We start from the raw sequence: 14,781 nt of genomic DNA on the forward strand, positions 1-14,781 counted from the left end.
CTAAGATGGCTGCTAAACTGGGAGCTCTGTAAAAAAGTGTTATAAGCCGCCTTGTAATCAAGATTTTTTACATCCATCCAGAATGAAATTGAACTTCATGAAGTAGATAACGCTTTGCTGAACTGGACTATATAAATATTGAAAGAAAAGGGACTTCCCAGACTGGACCGCAGAGATCTCTTGGCGGCCTACAAGGAAAGAGAACTCAGCCCCCCCCCCCCTGCAATAAGATCTGAAACATGGGGGGATGTTTATATCACCATAAAAGACCTGTTTCTTGATCTCGAGCACAGGTTATGCAGCAAATTAGACTGCCTTGTGTCCCTCATGGAACATGTACATATGGAGATGGCCATGTCTAAACTGGAGATGGCGGCGACGACAGATCTTGATACCCAGGGAGGAAATCTACAATTTAATACGGCCCAGCTTACTGCGGAGAAAGTTCTGATGTACCCACAATTGACAGCCTGTGTGGGATCCTTACCTTGCACTTCAATCCCGGTTCTGGGGGATGTGGCCGGCCCTCCAGAGGGGGACCTAGCTCATTTAGATGTCCGCGAAGAGATCCATACCGAGGCAACTCGACACGGAGTCAGATGATTGGATTAAGGAGGAGATATCTGCACTTACGGCTGAATTCCAACGACGGCAGAGCTTGCCCGCAGCATTTTAATCTCAGCTCAGCCCAGTGGGGGATGCCAAACTCTCTCTGGACGTTGTCAGCGAAATACGGGCCAGATGTGGACATGGGGAGATTCAGCTAATCCTTGTTCAATCTAAAGGTACCCCTTGCCCTATTGTGAGACATTGTGGAAATCCAGACCTGCTATTCAGTAGTCCTTGCAATAGTTAAGGTGTGGGCTGTTATAATATGTCCAAGGAATTGGATGAAACATGAAATTTGATTTTGTTTTTGCTTTTAAAAAAATGTAATTAGCCCTGGGTATTCCTGTATTAACTCCCGTTTGAGATTCTGCATTCCAGAGAGCTTCATTACTTTCTATAAAAGGCAACTCTCAGCTCACCGGGACAATGTTAATTTCCTTTTTCATAGAGAATCCAGTGAGGTCTGCTCCTGTGAGGTCACTTAGATGAGTTCACCTCTTGTTGGTGAGTTCCAGTACTCTTATGATACAGAAGAGATCCCTCATCACATGGGACATTGATTGCACATCTCATATCAATCAGATACCAAGAGATACTGACTGAAAATGTCTACTATAGCATACAGACTGTAAATTACAACTCTTGGAGATCCAAATAATTTGTCTATCCAGCTCAGCTCTAGGAAGACTTGTGGGATACAATCTGTATAGCTAAAGTCCATAAAATCCCAAAAATACAGACTATTTTATCAGTGAAATCTGCAGATAAACAAGCTATATAGTGCAGCATCAATGAATACCCAGACATAAAAATTACACAACTTCTTTACAGAATTACCGTGTACCTCATGATAAAAAAAAGTCCACTAAAATACACATATAATACAAAGTGTAGAGCTCCAAATCAAATGATAAATTTTACACATTCTTTAACATACCTTGTGTAAAGCATTCCTCTGGACCTTCTTCTTCCTTATGGTCAAATGCCTCATCTTCCTCCTCTGGCACGGGAGGTTTATAATCTGCTGTGCTACAAAATGATGATCCATCATCAAATTTCTTCTACAGAGAAAAATATAATCACATTGTAATGATAGGTAATATGGATGCAGGTATTTGAAACATTGGTTATCCTTTTCTTGAAAATACATTTGAAATGTTGGTCAGCTAAGTCTAGACAATACTTTTAAATGTTTATCCATTTAACAGAATTCTGTTCTAAGATGTTGCCTCTGTTATTTGATCAGTTACACCTAAGACAATATCTAAAAAGTTTAACCAACATCCAGAAACAAAAATTTATGTGAAATAGATATCCAACAGACAAAAATTAAACCCACAAGACAAAGGGCAAAAAAGGTTTGCTTGACCTGCTGATCAACTGTAGATCTTAACCCCTTAAGGACAAGGCAATTTTTCAATTTATTTCCCTTAAGGACCAGGGCTATTTTTACATTTCTGCAGTGTTTGTGTTTAGTTGTAATTTTCTTCTTACTCATTTACTGTACCCACACATATTATATACCATTTTTCTCACCATTAAATGGACTTTCTAAAGATACCATTATTTTGATCATATCTTACAATTTACTATAAAAAAAATTATAAAATATGAGGAAAAAATGACCCCCAAAATCTGTTACACATCTACAACCACCAAAAAACACCCGTGCTAAATAGTTTCTAAATTTTGTCCTGAGTTTAGAAATACCCAATGTTTACATGTTCTTTGCTTTTTTTGCAAGTTATAGGACAATAAGTACAAGTAGCACTTTGTTATTTCCAAACCACTTTTTTTTTAAATTAGCGCTTGTTACATTGGGACACTGATATCTTTCAGGAATTCCTGAATATCCCTTGACGTATATATATATATATTTTTTTAGAAGACATCCCAACATATTGATCTAGGCTCATTTTGGTATATTTCATGCCACCATATCACCGCCAAATGCGATCAAATAAAAAAAATTGTTCACTTTTTCACAATCTTTAGGGTTCTCACTGAAATTATTTACAAACAACTTGTGCAATTATGGCATATATGGTTGTAAATGCTTCTCTGGGATCCCCTTTGTTCAGAAATAGCAGACATATATGGCTTTCGCTTTGCTTTTTGGTAATTAGAAGGCCGCTAAATTCCACTGCGCACCACACGTGTATTATGCCCAGCAGTGAAGAGGTTAATTAGGGAGCATGTAGGGAGCTTCTAGGGTTAATTTTAGCTTTATTGTAGTGTAGTGTAGTAGAAAACCCCAAGTATTGATCTAGGCCCATCTTGGTATAGTTCATGCCACCATTTCAATGCCAAATGCGATCAAATTAAAAAAATCATTACATTTTTCACAATTTTAGGTTTCTCACTGAAATTATTTGCAAACAGCTTGTGCAATTATGGCACAAATGGTTGTAAATGCTCCTCTGGGATCCCCTTTGTTCAGAAATAGCCTACATATATGGCTTTGGCGTTGCTTTTTGGTAATCACAAGGCTGCTAAATGCCGCTGCGCATCACACGTGTATTATGGCTAGCAGTGAAGGGGTTAATTAGGTAGCTTGTAGGGAGCTTGCAGGGTTAATTTTAGCTTTAGTGTAGAGATCAGCCTCCCACCTGACACATCACACCCACAATCCCTCCCAAACAGCTCTCTTCCCTCCCCCACCCCACAATTGTTCCCGTCATCTTAAATACTGGCAGAAAGTCTGCCAGTACTAAAATAAAAGCTATCTTTTAATTTTTTTTAGCATATTTACATATGCTGCTGTGTAGGATCCCCCCTTAGCACTCAACCTCCCTGAGCCCCCCCAAACAGCTCTCTAATCCTCCCCCCTCTCATTATTTGGTGCATTTTGGGTACTGGCAGCTGTCTGCCAGTACCCACTTTTCAAACTATTTTGCATTTTTTTAAATATTTTTTTATTTTTCTGTAGTGTAGCTGCCCCCCCTCAATATCCCCTCCCCCTCTCCCAGATCCCTTTTTATAAATAAACATTTTCCCCCAACCACCCGCTCCCACCACATCACCATCCGCTCCCACCACAACCGGTGTAGATTGCGGGGGCGTGCACTCCTGCACGCACCGGGGACTAATCCGGCAGAAGTTTCCCAGCAATGGGCCTCCCTGCAGCTGCTCCCACCCACCAACGATCGGCACCATCGTTGGCCCTCTCTGCATCGGTATGCCAGAAAAGGTATTGCAGTGATGCCTCAATATCAAAGCATCACAGCAATACCTTGAAAGCGGCTGGAAGCGATCAGGATCGCTTCCAGCTGCTTTAAACACCTACGTCACTGGTCTCTAAAGACCAGTTTGCGTAAGACGTACCCTGTACGACATGAGTCGTTAAGGGGTTAATAACTACAGTAATTTCAATATATAAACAACTAAAAAAAAAGAATCCTTCTAGCACACTACTAGAAAACAAATAGTACAGAAATGTTGATGTCCGGGAGAAGTGAGCGTGCCTGTCAATAAAACTTAACTTTTATTAATTATCGGCTAGATTACGAGTTTTGCGTTATGAGTGAAAAAGCATCGTTATGGCTATTTTTCACTACCGCTGGTAATACGAGTTTTGTAGGTACAGCTGTACCGCACAATTTTTTGGCCATCACGCAACTACTGCAGCTTTCAAAAAGTCCTTTTTTCAATGGGACTTCCACAGCACCGGTATTATAAGTTTGCCTGTCCGGCCAAAAAGTGAGCGGTACAGCCCATAACTACAAGATTCATACCGTAAACTGAGAGTCAGTAGTTATGGCTTTTATGTTAGAACGTCGTAACATAAACTCATAACTAAAGTGCTAAAAAGTACACTAACACTCATAAACTACCTATAAACCCCTAAACCGAGGCCCTCCTGCATCGCAAATGCTAAAATAAATTATAAACCCTAATCTGCCACTCCCGACATTGTTGCCACTATAATAAGCTTATTAACACCTAAACCGCCGTACTCCTGCATCGCAAACAATAGTTAAATATTATTAACCCCTAATCTGCTGTCCCTAACATCGCCGCAACCTACATTACTGTTATTAACTCCTAATCTGCTGCCACCGACATCGCCGATACCTAGATTATACTTATTAACCCCTAATCTGCTGCCCCTAACATAGCCACCACCTACCTACACTTATTAACCCCTAATCTTCCGCCCCCAATGTCGCCGCCACTATACTAAAGTTATTAACCTCTAAACCTAACCCTAAATCTAACCCTAACCCTAACACCCAATAACTTAAACATAATTAAAATAAATCTAAATATAAATTACAATTAATACCTAAATAATTCCTATTTAAAACTAAATACTTCCCTATAAAATAAACCCTAAGATAGCTACAATATAACTAATAGTTATATTGTAGCTATCTTAGGTTATATTTTTATTTCACAGGTAAGTTTGTATTTATTTTAACTAGGTAGAGTAGTTAGTAAATAGATATCAACTAACTAGTTAAAATAAATACAAATTTACCTGTAAAATAAAACCTAACCTGTCTTACACTAACACCCAACATTACACTGCAATTAAATAAATTACATTAAATACAATTAACTAAATTACAAAAAATAGAATTCTATCAGCCAATCGAAATTAAAGGTTAAACAATCCTATTGGCTGATGCAATCAGTCAATAGGATTGAGCTTCAATCCTATTGGCTGATTCCAATTGGCTGATAGAATTCTATCAGCCAATCGGAATTCAAGGGACGCCATCTTGGATGACATCATTTAAAGGAACCTTCAGTGTACGGCTGGGACCGTATGAAGAGGATGCTCCACGCCGGATGTCTTGAAGATGGAGCCGCTCCGCAACGGAAGGATGAAGATAAAAGATGCCGTCTGGATGAAGACGTTTGCCCGCATGGAGGACCACTTCTTGCCGCTTGGATGAAGACTTCTCCCAGCTTTGTTGAGGACTTCTTGCTGCTTGAATGAAGACTTCTCCCAGCTTCGTTGAGGATGGATGTCCGGTATTCAAAAACTGTCAGTGGATCTTCGGGGGTTAGCGTTAAGTTTTTTTAAGGGTTTATTGGGTGGATTTTATTTTTAGATTAGGGTTTGGGCTGAAAAAGAGCTAAATGCCCTTTTAAGGGCAATGTCTATCCAAATGCCCTTTTCAGGGCAATGGGGAGCTTAGGTTTTTTAGCTAGGATTTTATTTGGAGGGTTTGGTTGTGTGGGTGGTGGGTTTTACTGTTGGGGGATTGTTTATATTTTTTTATTACAGGTAAAAGAGCTGATTTATTTGGGACAATGCCCCGCAAAAGGCCCTTTTAAGGGCTATTGGCATTTTACTGTAGGCTAGAGCTTTTTTTTATTTTGGGGGGGGCTTTTTTATTTTGATATGGCTATTAGATTAGGTGTAATTAGTTTAAATATTTGATCATTTCTTTTTTATTTTGTGTAAATTAGTGTTTGTTTTTGTAATTTAGTTAATTGTATTTAATTAATGTAATTTATTTAATTGTAGTGTAATGTTAGGTGTCAGTGTAAGACAGGTTAGGTTTTATTTTACAGGTAAATTTGTATTTATTTTAGTTAGGTAGTTAGTAAATAGTTAATAACTATTTACTAACTAGTCTACCTATTTAAATTAAATTCAAACTTGCCTGTGAAATAAAAATATAACCTAAGATAGCTACAATGTAATTATTAGTTAGGGTTTATTTTAAAGGTAAGTATTTAGTTTTAAATAGGAATTATTTAGGTATTAATTGTCATTTTTATTTAGATTTATTTTAGTTATGTTCAAGTTAGTAGGTGTTAGGGTTAGGGGTTAATAACTTTAGTATAGTAGCAGCGACGTTGGGGGTGGAAGATTAGGGGTTAATAAGTGTAGGTAGGTGGCAGCTATGTCGGGGGTGGCAGATTAGGGGTTAATAAGTGTAGGTAGCGACAACATTGGGGGAGACAGATTAGGGGTTAATAAGTGTAATGTAGGTGTCGGCGATGTCAGGGGCAGCAGATTAGGGGTGTTTAACTCGGGGTTTATGTTAGGGTGTTAGGTGTAAACATAAATTTTCTTTCCCCATAGGAATCAATGGGGCTGCGTTACGGAGCTTTATGCTCCTTTATTGCAGGTGTTTTTGTTTAGCTGGCTCTCTCCATTGATGTCTACGGGGAAATCGTGCACGAGCATGTAAAACCAGCTCAAAGCAGCGCTGGTATTTGTGTGCGGTATGGAGCTCAATGGAGCTCAACGCTGACATATTGCCTGCTAATGTTGAGTTTTTGAAAATCTGTAATAGCAGCGCTATAGGGAGGTGAGCGGTGGAAATAACTTGCAAGTTAGCACCGAGCCGCTCATAACGCAAAAATGATAATCTAGCCTTATATTAATAAAAAATAACACTATTAAAAACATTTAAATACATAAAAGAAAATGGAGTATGCCCTGTTACCTTTCAAGGTTGACATAATCAATAAATATACAATAAATCAGTAAGTATACAAATTCATATTACAACAGTCCAGCACAATATGGGACACTATTTGAATAAGTGTGTGTAACACAAAACAAAAAACCCTATGAAACTACCTAAAATATCTATTAACCCCTTCCAATAGGTAAATGGGTTGGCCACGCGTTATACTCCACACCGATTATTTAAAAAACTTTGGTGTTCTTGTGCTTGTCCATAAAACAATACAACATTATATTTATCATAAATACTGTTAAGTAGCCTTGATAAATAATAAAGAGGAACAAAGGAAGTCGGGACAAACAATCGCCTAGATTTAGAGTTCTGTGTTAGCCGTCAAAACCAGCGTTAAGGGGTCCTAACGCTGGTTTTGGCCGCCCGCTGGTATTTAGAGTCAGTCAGGAAAGGGTCTAACGCTCACTTTCCAGCCGCGACTTTTCCATACCGCAGATCCCCTTACGTCAATTGTATATCTTATCTTTTCAATGGGATCTTCCTAACGCCGATATTTAGAGTCTTGGCTGAAGTGAGCGTTAGAACTCTAACGACAAGACTCCAGCCGCAGAAAAAAGTCAGGAGTTAAGAGCTTTAGGGGCTAACGCAGGTTCATAAAGCTCTTAACTACTGTGCTCTAAAGTACACTAACACCCATAAACTACCTATGTACCCCTAAACCGAGGTCCCCCCACATCGCCGCCACTCTAATCAAATTTTTTAACCCCTAATCTGCCGACCGCACACCGCCGCAACCTACATTATCCCTATGTAACCCTAATCTGCTGCCCCTAACATCGCCAACACCTACATAATATTTATTAACCCCTAATCTGCCCCCCCCAACGTCGCAGCTACCTTACCTACACTTATTAACCCCTAATCTGCTGACCAGACCTCGCCGCTACTCTATTAAATGTATTAACCCCTAAAGCTAAGTCTAACCCTAACACTAACACCCCCTAAGTTAAATTTAATTTAAATCTAACGAAATAAAATACATCTTATTAAATAAATTAATCCTATTTAAAGCTAAATACTTACCTGTAAAATAAACCCTAATATAGCTACAATATAAATAATAATTATATTGTAGCTATTTTAGCATTTATATTTATTTTACAGGCAACTTTGTATTTATTTTAACTCGGTACAATAGCTATTAAATAGTTAATAACTATTTAATAGCTACCTAGTTAAAATAATTACAAAATTACCTGTAAAATAAATCCTAACCTAAGTTACAATTAAACCTAACACTACACTATCAATAAATTAATTAACTAAACTATCTACAATTATCTACAATTAAATCAACTAAACTAAATTACAAAAAAAAGCAAACACTAAATTACAAAAAATAAAAAAAAGATTACAAGAATTTTAAACTAATTACACCTACTTTAAGCCCCCTAAAAAAATAAAAAAGCCCCCAAAATAAAAAAATGCCCTACCCTATTCTAAAATAAAAAGTTAACAGCTCTTTTACCTTACCAGCCCTTAAAAGGGCCTTTTGCGGGGCATGCCCCAAAGAAATCAGCTCTTTTGCATTTAAAAAAAACATACAATACCCCCCCAACATTACAACCCACCATCCACATACCCCTAATCTAACCGAAACACCCCTTAAAAACCTAACACTAAGCCCCTGAAGATCTCCCTACCTTATCTCCACCACGCCGGGTATCACCGATCCGTCCAGAAGAGGCTCCGAAGTCTTCATCCTATCCGGAAAGAAGAGGTCCAGAAGAGGGTCCAAAGTCTTCATCCTATCAGGCAAGAAGAGGACATCCGGACCGGTAGACATGTTCATTCAGGCGGCGTCTTCTATCTTCATCCATCCGGCGTGGATCGGGATCATCTTGAAGCAGCCGACGCGGATCCATCCTCTTCTTCCGGCGACTCCCGACGAATGAAGGTTCCTTTAAGTGACGTCATCCAAGATGGTGTCCCTCGAATTCTGATTGGCTGATAGGATTCTATCAGCCAATCGGAATTAAGGTAGGAAAAATCTGATTGGCTGATTGAATCAGCCAATCAGATTCAAATTCAATCCGATTGGCTGATTGTATCAGCAAATCAGATTGAGCTCGCATTCTATTGGCTGATCTGAACAGCCAATAGAATTCAAGCTCAATCTGTTTGGCTGATTGGATCAGTCAATCAGATTGAACTTGAATCTGATTGGCTGATTCAATCAGCCAATTAGATTTTTCCTACCTTAATTCCGATTGACTGATAGAATCCTATCAGCCAATCAGAATTCGAGGGACGCCATCTTGGATGACGTCACTTAAAGGAACCTTCATTCATCGGGGGTCGCCGGAAGAAGAGGATGGATCTGCATCGGCTGCTTCAAGATGGTCCCGCTCTGCACTGGATGGATGAAGATAGAAGACGCCGCCTGGATGAACATGTCTACCAGTCCGGATGTCCTCTTCTTGCCGGATAGGATGAAGACTTTGGACCCTCTTCTGGACCTCTTCTTGCTGGATAGGATGAAGACTTCGGAGCCTCTTCTGGACGGATCGGTGATACCCGGTGTGGTGAAGATAAGGTAGGGAGATCTTCAGGGGCTTAGTGTTAGGTTTTTTAAGGGGTGTTTGGGTTAGATTAGGGGTATGTGGGTGGTGGGTTGTAATGTTGGGGGGGGGTATTGTATGTTTTTTTTAAATGCAAAAGAGCTGATTTCTTTGGGGCATGCCCCGCAAATGGCCCTTTTAAGGGCTGGTAAGGTAAAAGAGCTGTTAACTTATTATTTTAGAATAGGGTAGGGCATTTTTTATTTTGGGGGGCTTTGTTATTTTTTTTAGGGGGCTTAGAGTAGGTGTAATTCTTGTAATCTTTTTTATTTTTTGTAATTTAGTGTTTGTTTTTTTTTGTAATTTAGTTTAGTTGAATTAATTGTAGATAATTGTAGATAGTTTAGTTAATTAATTTATTGATAGTGTAGTGTTAGGTTTAATTGTAACTTAGGTTAGGATTTATTTTACAGGTAATTTTGTAATTATTTTAACTAGGTAGCTATTAAATAGTTATTAACTATTTAATAGCTATTGTACCTAGTTAAAATAAATACAAAGTTGCCTGTAAAATAAATATAAATGCTAAAATAGCTACAATATAATCATTATTTATATTGTAGCTATATTAGGGTTTATTTTACAGGTAAGTATTTAGCTTTAAATAGGATTAATTTATTTAATAAGATTTATTTTATTTCGTTAGATTTAAATAAAATTTAACTTAAGGGGTGTTAGGGTTAGGGTTAGACTTAGCTTTAGGGGTTAATACATTTATTATAGTGGCGGCGAGGTCCGGTCGGCAGATTAGGGGTTAATAAGTGTAGTTAGGTAGCGGCGACATTGGGGGGGCAGATTAGGGGTTAATAAATATAATATAGGGGTCGGCGATGTTAGGGGCAGCAGATTAGGGGTACATAGCTATAATGTAGGTTGCGGCGGTGTGCGGAGCGGCAGATTAGGGGTTAATAATAATATGCAAGGGTCAGCGATAGCGGGGGTGGCAGATTAGGGGTTAATAAGTGTAAGGTTAGGGGTGTTTAGACTCGGGGTTCATGTTAGGGTGTTAGGTGCAGACTTAGGACGTGTTTCCCCATAGGAAACAATGAGGCTGTGTTAGGAGCTGAACGCTGCTTTTTTGCAGGTGTTAGTTTTTTTTTTTAGCTCAAACTGCCCCATTGTTTCCTATGGGGATATCGTGCACGAGCACGTTTTTTAAGCTGGCCGTGTCCGTAAGCAACGCTGGTATTTAGAGTTGCAGTGGCGGTAAATTATGCTCTACGCTCCCTTTTTGGAGCCTAATGCAGCCCTTCAGAGAACTCTAAATACCAGCGTTGTTTAAAAAGGTGTGGGGGGAAAAAACATGAGTAGCTAACGCACCCCTTCTAACGCAAAACTCTAAATCTAGTGAATGTGTTTTTACCCATTGCATTGTCAAAGGTGAGGCATTTTAATAAGCAGTGAAGGTACCTTTCGGTTTAATACAACGTCCTCTATCTCAGACTGTGTGCTGAACTCATCCTCCTCTGGAAAATCAAAATCAGACTCCTCAGAAGCAATTGGAACTTCTATGCGAAAGTTTGGATTGTTAATCAAATTAGTGTGATTAAACTCCTCCATAAGGTATCGATCCTTTAAAGCAAGACCATCAATATACTGAAAGTCTGATTTGAACTCTTGTTCTGTATTTAGATGATTCAGGGCAATGCTGTCTTTATCTTTGGTAACATCATCATTATTGTCATCTTCTTCACTCTTCTTTTCCTTTTTTATGTGCAACATAGATAGAACAGTTGCTTTCACAAAGTCAATACCCCTATTAATCCTCCCAATGGCGATCTGCATATTATTTATCTCTCCATCATCATCAGGAGCAGCAAGATTGTCAGCACTAAAGGAGCTTAGCAGCAAGGCTAAGAATAGGTTGAGTACCTGAAAAACAGAACACAACTTCAGAAATTCAGTATAAATTAAGTAAAAAGTATATTTTGATAACATTTTATTTAATTTTAATTTATTTTCTTAATGTTCTTTTAATATATATAATTTTTAAAATGTTAATGTTTTTTATGTAATCATTTATAATTATGTTTATAATTTACATGGACACTACATCTAATGGGTTGTAGCTGGCAGCCAGCTAATGATTCTGAGCCTTTGTTTTGGGTTTAATTCAGCTACAAACTACTTGGGACCGGAAAAGGTTTGGATTTTGGAATACTTTAAATTTTGGAATACTTGCATCTTTTAATGGGACAGTCATTTAGCCAATATGTACGTGTCATAATATAGTTTATACATGTAACCTAAAGGCAGTTTTATATCATTTTAAATACTTTTGTATACATAGTACCCTTAGAAATATAGTACAGTACTGTAATCAGAATGGAAACATTTGTTGTTTTTAATAAATATTGACTATTATTTGCATTGTAGACTCAAAAAAACAAAGACACAAGCAGAGAAGACTTACAGGCAGGGAAAATAGAAATTTTTAATATTTTTTTAAAAATATTAATGAAAAAAGTTTGACTTTCAGAATAAGTTTGGATTTTGGAATTGCAGATTTATGGATTTGTATCTGTTTTTAAAATGACCAGAAACCAACCAAACTCAGCAACTGACAGGATCTACGCGTGGCCGCTGAAGCCCAAACATCAGACAAGGATTATGTTAAACACTTATCATGTCTGCCTGCAAGCTGACTTGTAACTTCCTCAACTCACCATCTATTAATAAAATTATTAGAGTTGACTTTTCACAAACAACATGCTAAGAAAGTTAATAAAGTATTTCAAGCACCTATATGGTAAAATAATGTCTTGCTGTCTCTGATTAAAAATCACCTTACCAGCCACGTGGGTCACACCCAAGCTGTATATTCCACAGGTTTTACAGAGGAGTCCTAGCAGAAAGCTATCACACGTACCTTACAAAGAAAAAAAAATAGAGCACCTCCCTCTACATTTTAAAACCCACTCTTTCTAGAGACCAGTTCTAGAAAGTGCAATGCCACCTTAGTGCTACATCTCATTCAGTTGATAGCAACTGTGATGCTACCTGATGCTTAGAAGAATTGGAAGGCTCCATTTTGACAGAACCCACCCACCCCCCCTAATCCCAACTGGTTATTTTAATAACCATACAAAATGAGATCAATGGGAGGGGCCTCCAGACTTGGATCATATCCAGCAAAGAAGAGGGCCCTGAGGAACCCTTTTGTTATTAAACAGAAGAGAGTAATGATAGATGGATGCTGGAAATGGGATTACTTTAGGATATTTAAGGAAAAGTGTTTTTTTTTTTTTTTTTAGCATTTTTGCCCTTTAGGTGTTAGTGTGTTTGCTGTGGAGCAGTTGTGTAAGGGCTCCCTTAGGTGTTGGATGATTTTGCACTGAAGGGATAGTTATGTAGGGGATACTTTGGCAGGTGATCAGCTAGGGGGTCAGGTTGAATAAGTGCTCTAGATATAATAGTGGGGCTAGGTGCAAGCTAAAATAAAGCAAGATTGGGAAATAGGAAGTTTTTTTTTCAACATACAAATAATGAAATAAACTATTTACAACTGTTTTTATACCTGATCCATTTTTGAGGGGACATGATACATTTATACCTAAGCTTTAAGGGTCATTGCATGCATTTAAATTGAAAGATCTTGCTAGTTGGAGTCTCATTGCCTGTAGTGTAAGGATTGTGGAGACAGCTGTAGGGGAGCCTCAGGGTGATTGATCTAGAAGATGACCTGTGCCCTTGCATCCAGCTGCAGGTTGGGTAATCTTGGCAGGTGCAATGTACTGAGAGAGACAAGTAGAGTGCAATCAGAAACAAAGCACCTGGCATCCATGGTAGTGAAGAATTTGCGTCACAGGGACTCAGTTTTCAGTAAGTGGATATTCCCTCCATGCTGACCTTTGGGTTCAAGGTTTTCTGCAGCAGAATGTCACACAGATAATTGGAAAATGTGTAGCCTACGTCAAGGGTGCACAAGCCTACAGTTTATTTTATGTATATTTTTAAAGCTTCAACTATATTCATATAATGCTGTATAACTGGGAATCAATCCTGAATATGACAGCTAAAAGCTTATGCTGCCACTTCTTGGTGCACAGCCACGTCCTGCTGCTCCTGAAATATGTTTATATGCCCTGTGCAGGATAAAACACATAGGGATATTAGAATGTCCCTTTAACTAGCATCATACATTCAGTAAAGCCTTGTTTCTCACCCTGTGAAACATGTCCCCCTGGGGGTACTCCAGCACTTGCTATTCCATTATTTCCATTATTATTTCTCAGTTCTACCCTCATGCAGCCCTAATGGACCTGGTTGTATTTCCCTGCCTGGGGTGCTCAGCTGCTCACTTAATTACCTGTGACTTGCCTGTGCTAAGGTAGGGAAATCCTTAGAATCTGTCCAATTATGGATACTGGAGGACTGCAGTGGAGAAATCCATATAAAGGGGTCAATATAAAGGGGTCAATCTATAAAGCAGCAGTTGCTGCATCGATGCCCCAACGTTTCTGGTCCGCCAGAAACGGAAGTTAAAGGGACATGAAACCCAAAAAATGTTTTTCACGATTCAGATAGAAAATACAATTTTAAACAACTTTCTAATGTACTTCTGTTTTCTAATTTGTTTCATTCTCTTGGTATAATTTGTTAAAGGAGCAGTAATGCACTGCTGGTTTCTAACTGAATACATGGGTGAGCCAATGACAATCGGTATATATTTATGCAGCCACTAATAAGCAGCTAGAACCTAGGTTCTTTGCTGATTCTGAGCTTGCCAAGATAAACCTTTCAGCAAAGGATAAAAAGAGAAGGAAGAAAATTAAATAATAGAAGTACATTGGAAAGCTGTTCAAATTTGTATTCTCTATCTGAATCATGAAATAAAATTTTTGGGTTTCATGTCCCTTTAAGAAGCAGCGGTTGTAAGACCTATATATATAATAAAATACACAGGGCAAGATTACAAGTCACTCGTTATGAGTTTTCCGCGGGTGATATGGTTTTTTCACAATCTTTTTCCATTGCGCAGCTATTGCAAGTCTTGCAATCACCTTTTACGCAACAATCCTTTCCGCACTAGAAGGGCTGTAGTTAACAGTTTTCCGCGACATAAAAGTTTCAAGAAATACTTCAAAAATACATTGCAAAATACAGTTACACTCATATTAACACTGTCTAATAAAAATGATATTTAAAAAAAAATATTGCACTCA

The 14,781-nt window shown here is 38.3% G+C and overlaps 1 protein-coding gene across 7 annotated transcripts in view; it reads right to left on the bottom strand.

Moving 5' to 3' along the window:
* The window catches only part of SCN4A (sodium voltage-gated channel alpha subunit 4), a 360,773-nt gene that overhangs the window by 88,668 nt on the left and 257,324 nt on the right, over positions 1–14,781 (bottom strand). For all 7 annotated transcript variants that reach the window (XM_053699718.1, XM_053699730.1, XM_053699721.1 and 4 more), the window contains 2 exons: positions 11,027–11,488; positions 1,547–1,670 (listed from right to left, as the gene is read on the bottom strand). In XM_053699718.1, the coding sequence (XP_053555693.1) occupies positions 1,547–1,670; positions 11,027–11,488 (586 nt within the window). The remainder of the gene's footprint in view (positions 1–1,546; positions 1,671–11,026; positions 11,489–14,781) is intronic.

Source organism: Bombina bombina, chromosome 1 (genome assembly GCF_027579735.1).
Source record: "Bombina bombina isolate aBomBom1 chromosome 1, aBomBom1.pri, whole genome shotgun sequence".
Taxonomy (NCBI): Eukaryota; Metazoa; Chordata; class Amphibia; order Anura; family Bombinatoridae; genus Bombina; species Bombina bombina.